General features: G+C 38.4%; 1 protein-coding gene across 1 annotated transcript in view; it reads right to left on the bottom strand.

Annotated features, from left to right (window-relative positions):
* The window catches only part of USP40 (ubiquitin specific peptidase 40), a 36,500-nt gene extending 15,533 nt beyond the window's left edge, over positions 1-20,967 (bottom strand). Inside the window, exons 1-20 of the mRNA XM_082483498.1 lie at positions 20,757-20,967; positions 20,218-20,285; positions 19,125-19,238; positions 18,328-18,492; positions 17,617-17,763; positions 15,049-15,192; positions 13,973-14,101; positions 13,358-13,459; positions 12,915-13,022; positions 11,629-11,950; positions 11,044-11,125; positions 9,813-9,984; positions 8,705-8,789; positions 7,574-7,644; positions 6,093-6,412; positions 4,161-4,287; positions 3,325-3,382; positions 2,655-2,708; positions 890-978; positions 578-664 (exon numbers count right to left, since the gene is read on the bottom strand). Of these exons, the coding sequence (XP_082339624.1) occupies positions 578-664; positions 890-978; positions 2,655-2,708; positions 3,325-3,382; positions 4,161-4,287; positions 6,093-6,412; positions 7,574-7,644; positions 8,705-8,789; positions 9,813-9,984; positions 11,044-11,125; positions 11,629-11,950; positions 12,915-13,022; positions 13,358-13,459; positions 13,973-14,101; positions 15,049-15,192; positions 17,617-17,763; positions 18,328-18,492; positions 19,125-19,238; positions 20,218-20,285; positions 20,757-20,955 (2,643 nt within the window). The 5' untranslated portion in view covers positions 20,956-20,967. The remainder of the gene's footprint in view (positions 1-577; positions 665-889; positions 979-2,654; positions 2,709-3,324; positions 3,383-4,160; positions 4,288-6,092; positions 6,413-7,573; positions 7,645-8,704; positions 8,790-9,812; positions 9,985-11,043; positions 11,126-11,628; positions 11,951-12,914; positions 13,023-13,357; positions 13,460-13,972; positions 14,102-15,048; positions 15,193-17,616; positions 17,764-18,327; positions 18,493-19,124; positions 19,239-20,217; positions 20,286-20,756) is intronic.
* Positions 20,968-21,330: the final 363 nt, after the last annotated feature.

Here is a 21,330-nt window from a genome sequence, read left to right as displayed (position 1 = left end):
TTTTACACTGTTTAAAAAAAAAAAAATAAAAAAAATCTGTGTTGTCAGTTTGTTGCTTTATTTGAATACATTCTCTCCCAGAGTTTGAAAGTGTACCTTTTAGAAATCAACCTGCAAATTCAACACTTTCCAGCCACTACTCGTAGATATTGGCACTTTGTGCCAGAAGTCTGGATTGGCAGTACTGAGAACAGCTTCCTTCACTCTGTGCAGAGTTCTTCCTGATTCCTCTCACTCCAAATCTGTGCTTTCAGAGTTTGATGAACTACAAGAGAACTGTGGCAGGCTCTGCCGTGATTGCATATCATGCTGAGGACTGCTGCATATAAAAGGAGTGGCTAGCCAGGCACAAAGCGGTCAGGCTATGTTCACCCTTGAGGAAAAAGCAAGGATGCCTCTGTACTACTTCGTGAAAGATCAAGGCATTCTTCCCCCTGGCTTTTTGGAGTCGAAACACTTCCTTTGCCTCAGTGTCTCTTGGTGGCCTGAAGTGATACGTGGGTGTAAGGCAAATTTCTCCAGAAGCAGCAGACCTGACCCAGGCATGGCAAAAGTTTTCAAAAGCAGCTAGACTTACCTCTTTGACAGAGGTAGTCTCTTCCACAACTATCTCCATCTCAGGGTTTGTGTTTTGGTCACTCCCAACAATAAAATACAAGAAGAGCTAAAAAAGCAAATATAAGCTATCAGAATACATAAGTATGTATGTAAATACTGTGAAGCAACACTTCCTACTGCACACATACACCAGCTATTGCAAGCCTGTCATCAGTCAAACAGCACTGAAACTCCTTTGGGCTAAAGCAATTTAAGCAGGACAAACAGAGGAGCGCTGTAAGCAAAGCATAACAGTGGCACAAGGCTCTTTTTGGTCATAGCACTACTATACCTGAGTGGAAGTTGGAGCTTTCCCATGACACAGCCCTAGCAAGCTTCCCATTTTCAGTTCCGCTTCCTTGACAGTATAATCTTCAGGTACTTCAGGGAGGACAAAAACACAGAGAACATCATAAGCTGCTGCTTCCTGAAAATATCCATTCTATTATGCTGTTCTTTAGAGTAAGATAAAAATGTTCAGGGACAGTTAGAGAACTTTTGCTTCCACTGTGCTGACATCAGATTTGTAAGCCTCTTACAACTAAAGCAAAGCAATATTTGTATAAAGGTTCCACTCCACCACTTCTGGTATATGGGATGACAGAAGATTTTAGGTTGGAAGGGGGTCTTTGTAGGTTTCCTGGTCCAAAACTCTGCTCAAAGCAGGACCAGCTCTGAAGTCAGATCACTTCATTCTGGGCTTTTTCCAGTCAAGCTCTGAATACCTCCATGGATGGATATCCCCCAGCTTCCCAGGGTTCCATGTCTATTGTTCAGCCACTCCCAATGTGAATTCCTTTCCCCCACCACCACCATACCCAGCTGGAATTTCCCTTGCTGAAACTTGTGTTTGCTGCCTCTGATCCTTTCCATATGCTCCCCTGAGAAGAATCTGGCTCTGTGTTCTCTACAGATCCATGTTAGGGAGTTAAAGACAGCAATTACTCCTCCTCCCCCCAAGCCCCTTCTTCCCTGGGCTGGAAGAACCCAGCTTCCCTCCTATCTCGTATGTTCCAGCTCCCAGGCCATCCTGGGTGTTCTCTTCTGGCCTGGCTCTAGTTTGTAAGGGCTTCTTTCTCATGCTGGGGAGCCCCCAAAATGGATACAATACTCCAGATGTTGTCTGACAAGTGCTGAATGGAGGGGAATTAATCTCTCCTTGGCTTCCTTGCCATGTTTTACTGATGCGATATATTAGCAAAATAGCACAGACGCAGAAAATGTTTCCCAGTAAACGCAAAGTTGATCCACTTAGTTTCTTACCACTGCCCCAAACAATGGCAAAAGCAAAGTTGGGGGTCCTTTTTTACTGAACACTGGCCATTGGGAGCACAGTTATATAGTGACAAATGGCATCACATGCTCACCCAAATAAAAGAGCAGGCTATGACATGAACAAGTTCCTCCACTCTTATGGAAGCAAAAATCCACACGTTATTCAGTGTGCTTCATAAACTACAGACGCAAGCTGCCTTTTCACAGTAATCAGAAACCTAACAGTGCTTCCTCCATAACCACAGGACTCAAGGTTGCTGCTCAAGCTGTTCTGAAATCCAACCTTGCACATCAATACTGTAACTCATTTAGTCCATTTTGTTTCAGGAAATGTAAGTCAGAAAGACATTTAACAATGACTCTGCTTCCTGGAATATCCAGCAAGTTGCTCTGTAATGTATGAAATATGATTCAAACCAGATCATTTAGAGACTTTTCAACTTATAAAATAAGTATGGGAAATAGAACTTTCTGCTAATTCCCACAGTCTTGAAGCACATGGCCAGTAGTCAATAAACAACAGCAGGTATGCTAATCAGTATTATTTATTAAGAATGCAAGTAATAAAACCAAGCTAAACATAAAAGTTTAACCTTGAGCTCTGTATTGGTACTGTTAAGAAACAGTAAAACTGGGAAAAAAAACCCACCTCACAATTGCTTCAGTTAAGCCTGGAAATTAGTGGAGTTACGTGTGTGTACTTCTCCCAGGAAAGGAAAAGGGAAGCTTAAAGTCTCCCAATTGAACTTCTCACAGAGCAATGATTAAATAAATAAATTTACCTGGAGAAAGAAGTTTCCCATTTCTGCTAACAGGTCTAAGACAGCTGTCATTTGCTGTAACAAAAAGGGCAGGAAAGATAGATGTAGTAAGTAATTCAAATATGAAGAAATTTGGCTCAGAAGTTTAGACAGATAACATTTAAAATTAATGACAACAACAGGTTTATCTTAGAGGTCTCCATCTGGAAGTATTACATCAAAAATACAATTAGAGAGAGATTCCTAGAGACTTTGTGAACAGTCTTATTTTAGTGAGAGAATACTTTCTCTTTGAAGCCAGCTGTTAACCACAATCAGTAAAATACTATAAAACTGACCAAGTGCTTCAAAAGGTAAAGACACAAACAAAACCTTTAAAGAAAAAAAACTGGAGTGTCTTAAAAAAAGAAATAAGGTTAAAAAAAATCTTCTTCAATTCTTAGTGTAATAGATTATTCTTACTGAATTTTAATATTTTAATCAAGACTTACATTGATTTATTTAAGCTGAGGAAAATATTAATTTTCTTCAAAATTAGATGAATTTTAAGGCCTTTACACCCTCTTTCTTCCCCAAAATACTCCTAATAGCAATGGATTTGCTGTTTTGAATAGACTGATGCAAAAAGCAGGAAGCCAGCCACTAAATTCTAACATTATCAGATCTAGAAGTAAAGGAGCTGAAGACTTACCTAGTTCCTCCTCTAGCTGAAGCTCCCGTATCGCTTTCATTTTGATATCTGACATCACCTAAAAGACAGCAATATTAACACCTCTAATACAGAATGACACTGATAATACATAACGCTAGTAACACATCTGCTGTTCAAATGCCAGTCCACGAAAGGCAGCCTTCACTTGAAATGCATCATAGTTATGTTCTTATTCTGGTTAACACTACACATAGCTGCAAAAACGTTTCCTTAACATTATCATCCCAAATACATATAATAAATAAATGTAATGATATCAGAACACATTTGTAGAAATTTTCCTTAAAAACAGTATTCCAAAGAAAATAAAGTGTTATTTAATTTTTGGATTTATCAAAAGACTAATATTCCACAAATAGTAATTTTGTGAGCAAAACTAAGTAGTACTTCACATTTTCTCTAACAGGAAATAATTTAAAAGGCAGAAAAGGTATCAGAGAAGTCCAACCCTAGGGGAAAAACAGCATTTTTTCCTATCCTATATTGAAAGCAAGAAATAATACTTTACTCCTCTTTTAGCTTTTGTTTACTGACATAGCCTCACCAAACATACATTTACAGGATGGTACAGGATGGTCCAAAAAGAAAATTGTTTCACACTACACCACACTAATGTAGACTGCACTGGTTTAAGTTACCAGCATTCAAGTCTTATTACACACCAAAGTATCCCAGTAACAGTAACTCCAAATTGCACACTATTTTCATCACAGAAAAACTTCAGCCCTGAGGCTAAAACCACTCCTCATTAATTCGCCCAAGTGCACTGGCCAAGCTTTTCACAGAAACAGCCTGTGTTATGTCAGACTTCTTACTGTTTCAATAGTGGCAGTAATTTTAACGTGTTTCTCTTCATCATCCATTCTGCAGAAGTTTTTAACTTGGAGCCAGCTGATGTCATAGGTAAAAGCAGTCAAATTGCCACTTGACACATTCACAAAGCTGTAAAAATGAGCAGTGCAAAGATGGTCAAAGACAGGAAAACTACACATTGTCTGGTCTAGATTGCCAAATACCAAAGCTCTCAAATAAACCAATAATGCCTAGGCCATTAGTAGCGATGGCATGTTGCAGAGTAAGATTCAGAGGCCTCAGGCAGCATCCAGGCACCTCTGGGCTATGTTTTGGTAACTGGCTTTCAATGGGATTTGAGGTCCTAAAAGTACTTCAGAGTCTAAGTCACTTTCTGAGGCTGGATTTAAGGCTTCTGGAAAAAATACGGTAAACACATACCTAGTCATAACTAATATTTGAGATTTTCTCGGTCTCTCTGCTACTATATATAAATACAGAAACAGTTGTTGGTGAAGAACCCTCTCACTGATTGATTTAACCTCAATTTTTCAATACTGTTTCAACTACGAAGTCAGAATTTATGTAACAAGCACATATGTGTCTGAAAACAGGAACCTAACCTCAGGGCTATGGACTGGGAAGTGAAACGAGACCAGAAATTTGCCCCTAGCAACTTTAGATTCAACTGTGAGATTCGGCAGAGCTGCATACCCTTCTGATACTCCTGTGTTCTCTCATCCCACCAAGTTCCTCAGAGAACCATTGCAACAGTCGACTTGCAAATTCCCTGAAACAACTGGTGAGAGATGAAAGGGAGAAGGAGGTCCTCCGAGACTCATTGAGGAATGTCTTAAACACTCGCAAGTACCCTGAAATGTAGCTGTAGCCACAGGGTGAATAATGCAGGCCTTATGCACAAAGAACTGATAAGGCTGACACCTGCTTACTCGGGGAAGAAAGAAACTCCTCTGAAACCCCTGCATATGTTAATGAAGATTACTGAGATCATGTTAAACATAAAAGACTATAGCACTCATCACCTGGCAGAAGGGGGTGGGGGGAGAAACCTGAACACTCTAACAGTGTGCGGGTCGTACTGATACCACGAAAATAAAAGGGGAAAATAAGTGCCCCTAGAGATTTTTTTTTTTCCTGGGGAGGTTTTACACAGAGGAACGCTTCTACAAACCAGACACCCCCGTTGGCTGGACCAATGCTGGAACCAGGACTGGTGATCTCTTTCTCTCTCACTCTCTCTCTCTGTCTCCTTCTCTATCCCTCTGTTTCTCTTTCTTTTCTCTTTCTTTTAAAGTTGTTAAGTAAGTAACACAAGGCATACCTTACCACATACCATAATTCGTTGTATATCTGTATATCTGCCATAATTTGTTGTATATCTGTTGTCAAGTAACACAAGGCGTACTTTACAGCTTGCCATACTTTGTTTTACCGTTTGCCAAAATTTGTTATGTACCTAACCAATTATCATAGACCTAGTTAAGATACATATTAATCACTGTGGGAATCTAATAAATGCTTTTGTATGGACCTTGAGAGTTGTCTCACCTTAGCCCGCATCACTGGGGATTTGCGAATCTGAGTCATTTCCTTCCCTCTCTTCTGAGCGAGGCATTACAACCACACAACTCAAACCTCAGAAATTCAGGTTATGCCAAAGATGTGCCAGCACACTGGGCACAAATTGTTTTCACTAGATTTTTCCCTTTACAAGTGTGAGTCAAAAGATGTGACTGCATCCGCACTTCAAGAGCAAAGAAATATCTAACAGTTGACAAGTACCCAATCCCCAAAATTTAAGATTGCATTATGTTAAATTAAAAAGCTCAAAGTGACAATTAGTTAAAAAGAATATACATAGCTAGCATAATTTAAGTAAAGATTTTTCCAAAATTGATTTTTTGTTTAATTATACTTGTTATAAAAATGTTTACCTTTGGTCATGGCTGTCTAAGATTAGTATTGAGCATCCATCCATCAAACCAACACTTTTGACTGTTTCCTTCATATCTTCTTCAAGAAAAACTTCCCAGTTTTTGGCTTCTTTATCTAGTCCTGAGCCATTCTTTAAGATGATTCCTCCTGACGGTGCTAAGGCTCTGCGCAGATCACCTAGTTTTGTGCTGCATGGAAAGACATGCTGCGATTCTGTGAAATGCTGACCCTTCCCTCCTTCGTTATACTCCGCTAAACGAAGAACATTTACAACCACAGGTTCATGATCAGGGCCTGTCATCACCTTTGTACCACCAACCTGAAGTAAAGAATGCAAGATTTATGCAGTGGTCATCAATAAAACACAGAAAAGACTGGACAGCAATAAATGACAACAATAAAATTACTGAGATGCAAAGATGCACCCTCTCTCCTCATTAAAAATAAACCACCTGTGACCAAAGGTCTACTGAACAAACAACTAGAGTAACTCACAGGTGTTGTGAAGAGAAGGCATAATGTTGAGGTCTGTTCCAAGTCTGCATGTACAGTAAATATATCAGTAACAATAGGTGGGAAAGCAGTGGACACTCAGTCTCCATCAGATTAAGAATAGAGGAATTTAGAGGAATTAGAACAGAGGAATGACATTAAAGAACTACCCAAAACTGATCAAAAGAGTTATATTTTTAAATCTGTCCTTTCTGATATTCACCCTAGGCCAAAAATATAGTTCCTTGACAAAAGCAATTTGATCACGCAGGAAGCTGGAGTAGCTAAGACCATACCAAAAGTACAACCAAGACATGAACAACTGTTTTACTAGATGTTTTCTTTGGGGTTTGAAGGGTGTGGGGGTGTGTGAGATAAATCACAAAGAAAACATATAGTTTTATAGCAAAAATCTTTTAAAAGTAAAATTATTCCATTACACAGATGGAATAAAATGCTGTGTTGCGTAACCACTGAGGCAGGTATTTGAAAGTTATGCAGAAGCCTTAATATTAAAATTAAGATGCAACACTAGAAAAGGAGCACAATATATTAGGGAGACCATACACAAGTAGTCATTCACAGGTCTGATTTTATACATGGAGTGATTCGCTACAGGGCATAAGTTTTTGTTATCACATTACTATCACACAATCTCCTTCCAAGATCAGCAGATATTTTCAGAATACACTCCAACGTAACTGGCATTGGATATCTACAGGCACCTATCAATCTGACCGTATCATGCTCTGCATAGTATAATTCTATTTATAATTTTATCAGGCAGCACATTGTACATAACACAAGGTATGCTGACAAGCTGTAAAATTGTAGTATCCTAGATGAGGCTGAAACGGTGTCCCCAGTGCCAACACTGGTATGTCAGAAGCGCATCTGCAGAACATATCAACTTTTCCAAAACTGTGTCTGGAGACTGCATCTTATCCCTTCAGGATCGTAAAGGAGAGAGGGCGTTTGGTTCTTTTACCTCCTTCCCATTCCACACGAAGATGTCTGCTCCATCAGCCAGCCCAATGCCATCCAGTGTCAGCTCATCTCCTAAAAAGGAGCAAATCATCAAGTTCTTGTCCCCCAGAAAACAGACTGGCAGGGTCAGCAACCAAATTAAACATGCTGGCACATTCTACTCCGGCTCAAGTGTAGCATTACAAAAGCTGCTGTGTGATCAGCATTTAGAGAGGGTAAGTTAGGGTTCACTCATGTAGCAAGAGCAACACAAGCAGGTACACACCTCCACAGCACTCTCACTGAGTAAAGAGAGCCACAGCGCAAAGGTTTCAATTCAATTTTCCTTGCAAACTGAAGCCCAAGTTAGCACTTGGCAAAGCTGCTTGGTCAGAATTATCTACATGAGATTTAACAGTGAATCAATAGGTTTAAAATAAAAAGCTTGGATTTAATAAATTAGTTACATACTGTACGTTCCAAGCCCATTCTTTGCAATACTAATGCCCATGCCGCAGTCCCTTTTACCTTCCTACTACAGGTCAGATTCAGATATTTTAAAAGTCATTGTCATTTAAAGACCTGTACTAGCATGTGGAAGAATATTTACAGCAGCTATGAGTGCCACAAACACTACAAAATCTAAAAATGACTGAATAGGCTTTCGAAGACTAACACCTAGAATTGCTGGAGACAGAAGTCATGATTTTAAAATACTAATGTACTTTTAACAAATTAATGTACTCCTTATGCAAACATTTTCCTACTTCAGCTTAGGTTTAACTATATTTTTCTTTTATGTCACCCTGGCTCCTCTCTTCTATACTATTCTCTACCTACTAGATAAATACCATTCATAAGCAAATCAAGGTCAAAATACAGACCGATATATTTTTGTCTGCAAATGTGTTTAACTTGCATAAGATCTGCAGTTTTGCTGCACTTCACAACAAAGATTACATATAAAGGTCTCAAAAACCTTCATTTCACTAATAAGAGTGTCCTAAATAATGGCAGTGGACTTGCACGTTGTTTGAGTTTGAACAGTGTTCAGTAATACACATCTCCAAGATGTTTTACATATGGAATCCTCAATGTCTGCAGTAAATACAACATATAAATAACATGAAAGCCTTGTATGTAGTAGTCTTACCATCGAGCATCTGGTAAAGATGCAGTCCTGCTGGTAAAGGCCTGGCAATACTGAGAATCATGTCACCTTCCCAAGATTCCAACATCTAATTCGGAATAATAATAATAATAATAATAATAATAATAATAATAATAATAATAATAATAATAATAATAATATATATATATATATATAAAACAATGGCAAGCAATAACTCACATCACACAAAATTACAACTTTGCTGAAAGCTGTTACAGCCTGGCTACCAAGCTCACTTTGACACTTAACAAGTCACAGCTATTTACTTCAACAAGTCTAGTAACACAGAAAACAGTCAAGCATTTAGGACTTGACATTCCAGACTAGTCACCAGATAGACAAAAATAAAGTTTCAACTGGACACTAACCAAAGGTTGTGGGGTACAGGAAAAGCAAGCAGTGTTTCCTGATATTAAGTTAGGTTTGATTTGGGTATCTGTGAAAAAGCATTTTACCAATTGTCATATTCCTGTAACATAGTAGAGAATAAATGCAAAGCTAAGTATTTATTTTAACTTATTTTCTTTTTTCTTAAACTACTCTGCTACACTGCTAGGTGTTTAAGAAAAGGGTAGATGAGCGGCTTAGGGACATGGTTTAGGAGTGGTGGTGTTTTTATCAGGGTAGGTTAATGGTTGGACTTGATGATCTTAAAGGTCCCTTCCAACCTCACTGATTCTATGATTCTATGATTCTACTCTTAATTATTTCTTTTTAAAGCCAGCTAGCTCCTTAAAAACACAAACACAAATCTGTCACAAACTTAAATGTTAAGAATAAGCCTGGAGTTTTGCAAAGCGTCAATCCATGCCCATGAACATGCTGCCCAAATACAAATAATTCACTTATGAGGGCTTTGAAGTCTACATAGTTAAAGTTTCATCAATTTCATGGCTTCTTCAGTACTTCCAGAACAGACCTCAAACCAATGTTTCCTTCTGCGTAAATCCATATAGTTTTTAGCATCCTAAAGTAACAATTGATGTTGAAAATTCTCATTGAGATAAAAATTGCTGCATAAATACATATTATATGTTGTTGTTGCTCAAGTAAAAATTAAGCGTTTGAGTTCATTTAATATAGCAAATACCTGGAATACTGATTGTCGAAGGTCTCCTAGTGTTTTTCTTCTATCAATAGTCAAATCCACAACACTCTCTTTCCAAGTAAGTGAAGGATGCAAAGCCCCATTGTGAAATTTATAACACGAGCTCAAATGGAGATGTAAATCAATGCCATTGTTTGCTGAGTCACATTCCGCTCTTTGAAAGAATAACACAATAATAAACCAGTGAATTTAACACTGACAGATGGCTCGCTTATCTCAGAGATGCTCCTGTGCAGTTGTCCTGGAACCCATACCCTCATGGCTAAATTCACTGTCCCATCCCTCCTTCCATCAAGGGGTGCAAAGAGGTGCTCAAAGATGACAGTGATTTTACACGTCGTACAATACAGAGCTAGCGTAGACATCCTCTACATAAGCACTATAACAGTACATTTTGTGTGTTTCTACGCCTTGCTTCTACCTTTCTAAACAAAATGGCAAACTTCATCTTTAGGAATGTGGAGGTTGTAGGTTTTATCAGGCTGTGTTCCAGATCAGTACTCTCTTGAAATGCAGAGAGAGAAAAACTGCACAGAAACTGAATCAGGACAGACACAGCCATGCTTTCCAACTTTATACCTCTATCCAGTTCTATTAGCTAAATGTAGCAGTGAATACATCATTTAAAAAATAAAGCAGTAACATTTGCCCAGTATGGAGATATCACACGAGACTTATGTCTCTCGTGTGTGTCTATATTTTGGTAGCTTAGCTGTGATTCAGGCATATCATCAGATCTGTGTGTTCCTCAAGAGAAGGAAAAGAAAAAGTTTCAAGCAACCTGAACACCACTAGCTTTTTCCTCCATGTTTCTAGCAAAGGACACCATTTATCAGTTGTTTCAGAGTAAAGCAAGTCATTCCCCCTTCTCCCAATGGAGAACTCCCCTCTATAAACTTAATTAAGATAATGTATTCCATTCTCCTTCCAGAATTGCACTGATTTTCACCAAAAAAAATGGTGCCATTTTAAACTGTAATTAAGTGTCCCTTGAAATTCTGTAGAACGCCTAATTACACCACTAACAGGGAGGCAGGGAACCAGTAGAAGGCAGAATCTGGACCTACAAGTTGTATTCTTCGATTAACCTCTATGACATTGAATCATTTTAGTATCTGGTTCTACTCAATGAGTTTCTTTCATTTTAAATCACTTTGGAGATCTGCAGATTAAGAATGCTGTTTAAGAGACTGGTACATTTACATTAATATACCTCTTTTTTTGCAGCTCAGTATTAGCAGCATTCATTTCACTCAGAAGGTGTTCAGGAATTTGGTACCTTGGATTTCCTCGCGCTGCAACAAATAATATAGGCTAGTTTGGCCTCAGCTGCTTAACGTGTTTTGGCAAACAAGAAAAGTGATCAAGATGAGACATTACATTACAGTAATCATTGAAAATTCAGAGCAATTTGCATTCTTTTGTTATACAGGAAATTAAACTGCAAGATACAAAGAACAAGTGCTTTTATTTCTTCCCATCAATCTTTCCCTAAGGGAAACTGATAGATGAATGCTGTTAGCAACAACTTGTATTTGTTTCAGTAGGAGATGTTCTGGTCATATTTGTGAAGCATACTAGGAAAGAATTAGTGTCAGCCACAGCAAATTAACTGGTCACTACCTCCTTGGACGTAACCTCCGAGTATTTTAGTTAACCCTTTTTTCAAATGAGCACTAGAAAGAAAACTGTATCTTCAGGTCTTGGGAAGGACAGAAAAGCCCAACAGCCTCTGCCCTCCAGAAAACTAACTGCTGATGAAGGAAACCCCCAGAATATCAAGATGAGCTTTTTGTACCTTCAGGCGGTCTTTTTAACTGAGATTTTCGATAAAACAGCATGTAGGCACTCTCTTTACCCTGAAATTGTTTCTCAATATCCTTCTCCTTGATTGGCTGGACTTTTGAATCGTTCAGATCAAACCAATGGCAACCAGAAGAACTGTCCCTTAGCCTTGCAGGGTTTTTTTCTGAATTCCACTGGACATCATTCTTCTGAGGAGGGCTTTGGAGATCTTGTCCTTGAGAATCTGACCTAAATGCAAGCTTGTGTTTTTCCTTCAGACCAACCTTATTTTCATCAGGACTGAACTGAAATATCTGAGGATGATTCTGCAAATACTAAAAGGAAAGCAAGGACAAGATAAGATACCCAGTTTTAAATATAGCAGCCTGCATTAGCTACTTCACCTGATTCATCTGCAAATTGATACACAAACTCCATCCCTTCAAACTTGGTTTTATGATGCTTCCTTATGGATTTCCTCAGTTCAGACAGAAAAATGTAATTTTCCTACCACCACTTATCTGCCTGATCTTTTATATGCTGTTGCTGGCTTTGTTTCTTATCTAACTTCAAACTATCACACAAGACATTGCAAAAGAATTGTTTTTAACAGACATGGATCACTAAGAATTAAATCAGACTAACTTCTGAATTTCAAGCATTGTTTGAGACACTGGAATCTTTTTAAAACACTTCTCACAAGTCCATATGCTCTGTCCCTGGAAAGGTAGCATAGGGAGTGATGGATGCTCTAGGCAATCAAAAAGCTTCTGCTTTTACCATCCCAATCAGTTTAGCCCTCTAACACTGGTACTTTCCACTCCCTAGTCTCCACAGAAGCGCTCCCTTCTATATTTACCAGACAGGGATCTTGAGCTCAACTCTGGTCTGCTGAGCTGTACCTTACCGAAATTAACACTGCCCATCGTGGCATCTCAAGAACTTAAAACCTACTCGTCCAGTTTCACCCAGTTTATCCACTCTGTTTTCTACTTTCATTTTAGCAGCATCCAGATACTTCAAACAAGCTTGGTGGCCAAATTGCACAAAACAAAACCATGGCTCTTGAGAGATGGGGGGGGACATCAACAATGCTGCACTTTCAGGCAGACAATCCCTTCAGAATCTTGTCCATGTTCCCCATTTTACTAACTTACCTTACAAACCTCTCTTAACATGTGCTCTATCTTGCTAGTCCCAATTGCCAGTATTTTCAATTAACTGAACTATTGACTATTCAATATGAATATAAATGTAAAGTTATCCTAACAGTAAAAAACAAACATACATGCATAGTACCTTTCGTAATGCTCCACATTGTTTTCGGTATTTCTTATTCCAGGACACACCATTTTTCTCCAATAATTTCTGCCCTAATTGATCCACAGGAATTTGTTTAGATTCTTCCTATAGAGAAATTAAAGGCTACAAAAGTCAAGGGAGCAACACAAAGGAGCAGATTCTGAAGTGCTTAAATCATTCCTGTTTGTTAACAAGCCAGGATAGCATCACATTGTACAACAGCTTAGGTAAGCAACTTCAGGAAATGCTCAACAAGGGCTGTTTTCTCTATTAAGAGCCACGATTAGTATTAAAGTCAGGCTAAAGTTACAAGTTTTATATGCTTTACAGTAAGTTCAGAATAGTTCTGTACAGTTACAACTGCCTACTCTTGCATACACTAACCCCTTCTAGGTTCCTTAATATCAAAATCAAAGCAGCAAACTCCTTACATACCATACCTCTGATAAAATCCCTTTCAACACTGCCAATGGATTTTCTATTTCTTTGGCATTCTCAGTATCTTTTAAAGCCTTATCTTCAATGAGTCTATGCTCTTCTTCCTGTGTAAGAAAAATAACAGACTCACAAATACTGTTGCTTCACACACAACTAACGGTTTTCTATGATATTCTGTACTAATGTTAGCATATACAATTTAGAAGTATGAAGGCAGTTCTGATAACCTGCCTCTGCCACCTGCTATGGACTGTATATTGTCATACAGAATATCCACTATCAGGTTTTTTAACAGTAAAGGCATTTGCATTATTTACAAACAGCCAGCCAGGGTCATCCATTAAAATGGCTGTGATAGTCTTGAGCTAAGATATTAATTAATTTATAGTTGAGCCTGGTAACATGAGATAGTTTAGCAGGTCGGAAAGCTAAAATTTGCTAAAAGGCCGCACACTGTGGAAAACTAGCCTTCTCAATGAGGTAAGAGACAAAATGCCTCACTAAAATATTAATTAGTAATATTAATTAGTTTGGATGTACATTTTATCCACTATCTTTTAATACTTTTCTGAAAAATGAGACATATCAAGCAAGGAAGAAAAACCTTCAGGACTTACTTGTAACTGCCAGTTTCCTAATTCATCCACATCTCTGATATAAACATGATAGTGTCCTCCATAGCAGCCACCTTTATGTATAATAACAGAGAAGAGCTCATACATGTACTCTGAATCATCCATTTCAGTCTTTAAAAAGAAAAACAATAATAACAACAATAATATGTATCAGTAACTCTTTAACACAAGGACAGTTTTACACCATCAGCATAGCTTTGAATATTTCTCAGTATACATTCACACGTGCAGGGACTGAACTGGCTTTTCAGTGCTGGGTAACACAAGTATGGACTGACACAAACCACGGACCAAGTCACAGACGTATAAAGCAACTTTTTAAGCATGATTGTGAACAATACTGGAAATTTAAAATAATGACATATTGACGCAAATAATAGAACAGCTCAACCTGTTTGTTCATACCCAGGTTTATTTTGTTTAAAAGACTAGAGAAAAAACAAGCAACACATTTTTATACACAAACCAACTGAAAAAAAAAAAAAAAAAAAAGTTTCCTCAAATGCAAACATTGAGAAATTTCCAAGCTTGCACTGCAACATTTCAATAAGAAAAATGGCTTTTTCAATAACAGTGCCTCTATTAAGTATACTCTTTATATATTTTAAAGATCAAAAATTGTCATCAAGCATCAGTATAGCTCAGTTTATAATCAAAATACATACGGATGAATGCAAAGACAAATTCCTTATTAAAATTAAATAACTACAGGCACATAAAAAATATATAGGTAAATTTATACAATAACAATACAAAAACAAATTTTGTTTCAATTTCCAGCTGATAATCTTCCTTTCAAGCATATGTCAGATTCAGTTTTAGGTAATTATTATATCCCTTCCCCTTGTATAGCTACAAGGTATCTCCCATTCAGTAGAAAGTGATCTTTTGGAAAGAAATTGGAATTCCAAATATTTGGAATCGGGGACAGAAGAAAACCCCACAAGATTTCTCAAATACTTTGCCCTAACAAAACGCAAAATAAAAGATAACTTGTCTTTGAGATATCGGTTCTGTGCAGAGTACATAGAAACTTTAACAAATATAACAGTACAAACCTGCTCACAAAAAGGCCTCAGATTTATCTGGATAGGGAATGTATAGCAGCTTGTTTCCTTGTATCGTTCGCACTTCTCAAAGTCAAAGTTAAATCTCAGGAGAGAAACAGTGAGAAAGGGTGGCAACTTGCGTAGTTTAGCAGACTGTAAAATGATTTTTAAAAATTGTAAGCACAGTTATACAGAATAATGTTTCCACCTTGCTATGGTCAACTATTCACTTTCCCAACAAAGCTTTGTTACAAGCAGGCAGACATGACCAGTGTTTTAATTTTTAAAATGTCTTCCTTAATTCTCTATTTCCCTACCAACTAGACATCCTAAAAGCAGTCAAGATTCTTCCCCTCTGTGAAGCCCTACACCTTCCCTGAATGGTGATCACAGTCCCATACTTTATCCTCCTACACACAACAAAGGAAGACAGAGCTGAAATGCTAGTCAGTAATTACATTTCTGTAGCCCACATGTTCTTCATGAGAGCATTTCCCTGAATTTTATACTAAGAAGCAACTGCTTCAAACCCCAGGGTTTGTGCTTACACATGAAGTCAGACTATGCAATTTTACTCTTGGCCCCTTGCACAGCACCTGCCACCAACAGTCCCACACAGACCCTGGGAGCCCAGAGAAAAAACACACTCAACTGCTGCTGAACAGCAGGTGCTGCAGAACAGCAACACATGGTAGTTCACCATTCCCAGATGAACAGTGGGGCATTCAGCATCTGGCATAGGCCCTGAAGCCACCCCACCCCCCAAAAAAATAGCTATGAATGAAGCTCTACCTACAAACATAGCCTACACGCTCGCTTCTGCTGTAAGGAAAGGACCTCAACTGAGGCTGGGGCTCTTCTGACCCCTCTGGATCATCTCCTCCAATCACAGCATTTGTACTTCACCTGAGGTTTATTCAAATAACCCTTGTGGAGTTTTCCAGTTCTTTGGGGTTGTGTGGTACCAAGTACAGGTCAGGGCTCGTACAGGCACAGTGTTTTCAAATATGAAAGTCACAAATTATCCCATCTGTAATATAGGGACAGGTGTTTGTTGTCCAGAAAAAGAGATCACTCCCACATGTATTGTGCAGCCTGCTGCTCAGTGACTTGTTGGGCTGCCTCCAAATGCAACAGAAATGGTCTGAAAAATGTCACCAGAATGTATCGTGGTGGCATTTTGCTTAAGACCTGCCAGGCTGCTTGAAGAAAAGGGCCTTGACTAAGATCTGTGGGCTATGGTAAATAAGCACAACGCTGTGCCTGAGCAGTATAGGGTAGGCATATCCTGGAAGACCCTACAGCCAGCCACAGAACAAACAAGCGTTAGTCTCCCTCATTTATACAGGGGAGGACCTTCAAGACAGGAAAGCCAACATAATCCATTTTAGTAAGGAAGAATATTAATCAAGATCAAACAACTTGGTGTGTGAGCACATCAGGAACCCTGGTGTGAAGCAAAACCAACCATCTTGTATCACCTCTGCATGTAAGCATAGATTCAACAGACACGCTTACAAGCCTTTGCAATGTCTCCATCCAACTCTCCATTTGCAGAGCTGTAACAGAGAGCTTCCCAGAAACACACATAGGGTTTAAGAAACCTCCTGAATTAGGCATTTCATTTGCATCAATTGCAAAAAAATTGCAGAGCTTAGTGGCACAAAGGATTTTGCAAGTTCTTCCAAGTTTAGGGTGAAAATCAGACTGTACAATTAAAATTTGATAAAGTTCTGGAACATGAGATTCTTCAACTACTACTATTTCTAAAGGCCAAGATAAAAAAGGGGGAAGAATAACATCCAAAGACCCACTGAGTACTGAAGGGAGGGAGGAATGGAGTGGGTAGGTATGGGCCATGTTGCCTTTGAAACACGATAGGTGCGGGCAGGTGGTTGCATTGTTAGGCAGATGCCTTCCTAATGCTGCCACCAAGCCTAGAGTGACTCAGCTGGCCCCTCACTCGCTGCCAGTGTTGACTCTCACTATAGTCTGCTGTAATCACATACATCATGCTTGCAGGGCTACAGAGCCACAAGCAGCAGTCATGCTGACACAGTGTCCCTCCTTCATGCTGCAGCCTTCTAGCACAGTCCTGCTTCTTGAGGTTGTCCATTCACACCCTGGCACCTCCCAGCTATGTGACTTCTTACACAGTATCGGAGCTCCCACTGTCTTCTTTCATGGATGAGCACATTTGAGAGGTAAATAACTCTTACCTCGCACTCCCTTGAACCCAGAAAAGTTTAACTCAAATAAACCCTTATAATCAAGCTGCAAGACGCACTGGCAAATGTTTCTGAACTCCTGAGTCACTGATTAACTTCATCTGTCATCAGCTTGCCTTTGCACTCGTTTCCACATTAAGGGTGCTGCAAGGTTTGGACTGCACTTGATGTGCTACAGAGGAGAGCCACCGCAGTAGGCCAAAGAGCTTCGCTGTTGTGAAGTTGGCAAAATATGTCAATGCGCTAATAGCTGTCTGTGTCTGGTTTGGAGTTAGAGGGCAGCCACAGCAATGTAAACAAAGTTCCTAACTGTTAGCAAAGTGAACACTGAGAATCATCAATGCATTACCTTCGAAGCTTCAACAAGTTTATCACAGGCTCCGCACTGATACAAGTTCTCATTTTCAAAGTACTCTTCTTCTACATACATGTTCCATAAGGCTTCCTCCAAGCCAGCAACACCTTTTACCGCCACTGTTAGGTCTAAGAAGTCTTCCTATTCAGAAGTACAACAAAAAGTAAGGTAGTAAGTGGAGAAATTTCATGGTACATTAGAAAGATACTCATCCCATTCACCACAACAGATATAAGCATTCATTTTGCTTTCATTGCTGATGGGGAAAAAAGCCCATACATCCAAAGAAGATAAATTAACTTAAAAAAAAAAAAACCACAGACTTTTTTAAATGACGAAGAGCATAAAAGAGTGTAAAGATACATTTGACTGTTGTTACCCCACTGTTCAGCTCTCTGCTAAGTACATCTACTAAAGGCAATGTTTGTCAACTCAGAAGATGCGATAACACTTGTTTTTTTACCTCTGAGTCACGGCCTGATGTAGGTGGTTTAGAAAATGCCAGCCAAGACTTAACAACAGTCATGTATAATTTTCACGTTTTCAAGTCTGCAGCGCTCTAATCAATACACACCACCTAGATTCAACAAGGCCACCAGTGACAGCCAAGAAATGTCATTACTTTGGGAGTTTTAAAAAAAGAACATTTACAGTATCTTCAACAGACTGAACAGAAATCTATCCTGGAAAATCATCTGGCTTTACCTGTCTCTCACTGATATTCTTGCACTCTTTACAAACAATCTGGTTGACAACAATCCCATGGTACAATCGGTTAATAAGGTCATGACCTGAAGTCCCCACGAGGGAAGTTTCCAAAGCACTGAACAGAATCCGATTTAATTCCTGTACATCATGCTGCCTCATTTCCTGCATGACAAAAAAACCCAAACTTGAAGAAATAAAATAGCGCCACCTGCTTTGCTTATTGCTTAAAAACAACATATATTAACTGTGACAAAGACAGCTGCCTCAATGACTACCCATACATTTACTACCTTGAGTAGTATCTTTATTATTATTTGTTATTCTTAATTTAGTTATGCTCTCTGAGTAGCTACAAGTACATAAATTATAAGCGGCATTTTCAGTTGGCTAGATTTAGACTAAACAGTAAGATGAGTTACACAGTTCAATTTAGATAAGAATCAAAGTATTTGAATGACAAGAACTCTAATTACTGTTGGAAAAACATTCCTGTAAAAACAAAGGAAAATCTACTGAAACTTTATCTAACAGAACAATTTTCTTCTGTTGCTCACTGTAAACAATTGGCATGTACTTCATGTGGAGATACAATAGTATACAACAATAGCTGACCCAATTCAACGCTATCTCTGCAGCTTGAAGTATTTTAAGGTATTTCTTAAATGTCAGACCTCCAAAAAAAAACCAAACCCAAAACACACACAAAAAAAAACCCAACCCAAAAAACCCCACAAAAACTTTCTCCATACAGGAAAAAGTTTATCAATGATGGCATCACTGATAGCGATTTGTACCTCATGGCTGTTCCACCCGAAGCTCTCAGTAAGGTCTGTTGTAGATGCAGCCTGCTGGTCCAAGAGCAGAAGCTGAGCAAATAACCGTTGAAGTTGTAATGGAATTATTCGAACCTAGAAATAAAAAACAAAATATACCCAACAGATCAGAAAGAGTCTTCAAACCAATCATTTAAATAAAAAGAAAAATAATTTACTACAAAACTTGTAATAAACCACCACTGTCTATGGCTTTTTATAACACAGGTTACTCAATTCACACCAGAACATCAGTCACACTTGGTTCCCAAAAACCTACAGTGCCTCACCTTACTCAGCCAAATACAGTCACGGAACATACATTTTGTGATAAAGCAAAACTGTACAGATTAAAATTAAGCCATCACCATAGTAAAAAAGGGCAAGTTTCTCAGCTACAAGGCATCACAACATACAGATTTAAACATGCTACTCCTTGCTCAGTATAGGGTGCAGTGGTGGGGTGGAACAAGACAGGAAGGAGACAAGCTTGATCAGCTACCTATATTTATCTTTGAAGTACAAAGAAAAAAATTTTCCAAGTAACCAGTTATGTCACTTTAACATGAGAACTAAAGAATGAAATTCTGTAGGCAACTTTAGTAAGCACTTTTTAAACAAAGATTATATACCAGTCCCATACCATCTTGTGCATGGGTGGGCTGTTAAACCTTCAGACAGCCTCAGTGCAGTCATCTAGGCTGCACACATTTACTTTTTTTTTTTTCCTGGTGAAAAATAAATCGTAGCACTGCAGCTTTCCTCTCCTTATAGAAGAGGAAAATCTAAGAAAGGACTGTACAGACTTTGAAATTGTTCCCGGTCCCCCAGAAGACAAAGTGATCTCTGTTATCAATTTCAGTCGAAATAGGCTTAATAGCTTACTTTTGAAGCAAAAGCTTATGGCACTGAAAACTTACAGCTGTCTGCAAAATCAAGTATTGGCTAATCAAACTGCCTTTCAGCATCAAAGTTAGGCTTTCATTCATTCTCACAAGAAGTTTCATTCAAACTGAAACAATATTCTTCCAAATCAACATTCAGCAGTGATTAATGACAAGAAAAGTTTAAATACCTTTGCATCAGGTTTACTGATATCACCCAGAGTCCCAAGTTCTTCAGGTCCTAGAGAGAACAGTGCCTCTGTAAATGTAAAGAAAAATGCCTATTTAAAAAAAAAGTCTCCTCTTTAAAGGTTTATTGTATTTTAACTGCCAAGCATTACGATGCTATTCTTTTTCGCAAATTAAGACATTAAATAACATTTCTGAACATCATTAGTCTTTTTTTTTTTTTTTTTTAGGAACTGTAGTTGCTGCATTAAAAATGAATGACACTTTATGGACAGCAATAACCTCTCTTATTTACACACGCTGTAGACTGTCTACCTGTAAGAAAATGTAATGTTTATCACACGTTTTGTGCATAAGTGACAATACTAATTCTACAGACCAACAGCTCTGATTATTCTGTAATAACTTATTTGAATTGAACTGAAATAAATTGTTGCTGAAACAATCTGTTTGTGGTGTTTCTTTAATAAATAACTAGAAATGCATGTCACTCTAAAATATCAATTCCAACATTACTGTAAGAAGATTTTGAACACATTACCTCTAAATTCGGGTGTGAAAAGCAGAGTCTGCAGAAGGGAATTAAGGTAGCAGGTCCCACCCTGATTTTTGATACCACTTAGGTTGGTGGAATCCCTGGGAGCTGGAGGCTCAGAATCTCTGGGCTTTGATTTCTTCCCTTTTCCACAATGATTGTTTGAAATAAAGGAAAAATCCTCTTCAAATAAGTCCCCAAACATTGTGAAGGCAAAACAGTCCTTAAAAAAAATATAATCTATTTACTATAAAAATGCAATTGAATCAATCCACCTCTAATCCTCCAAGATAAACCTTTCAGCCCTGACTGAAGCATTTGTTTATAACTTTTTTCATCTTATTCTGTTCATTCTAGAAATGAATGTCCGATCCATACAGAAGTGTGCACTAATGTAACAAAATGGGGTGAATTAAAAGCACAGATATGAAAAGAATTTTAACTAGAGTCAGATAATGACACTGGAAATTTGCATAAGCAAAAACATGCATAGCAAAATTAATAGATCCTTCTGAACACCTATAACTAACTAGTACTCAAGTTGCCCAGTTTCCTGCAGGAAAGGTATGTAAGGCCTCTC

The sequence above is a fragment of the Vanellus vanellus genome, assembly GCF_965231255.1.
Source record: "Vanellus vanellus genome assembly, chromosome: 5".
Lineage (NCBI taxonomy): Eukaryota > Metazoa > Chordata > Aves > Charadriiformes > Charadriidae > Vanellus > Vanellus vanellus.
This window is presented reverse-complemented; position numbering and strand designations above follow the sequence as displayed.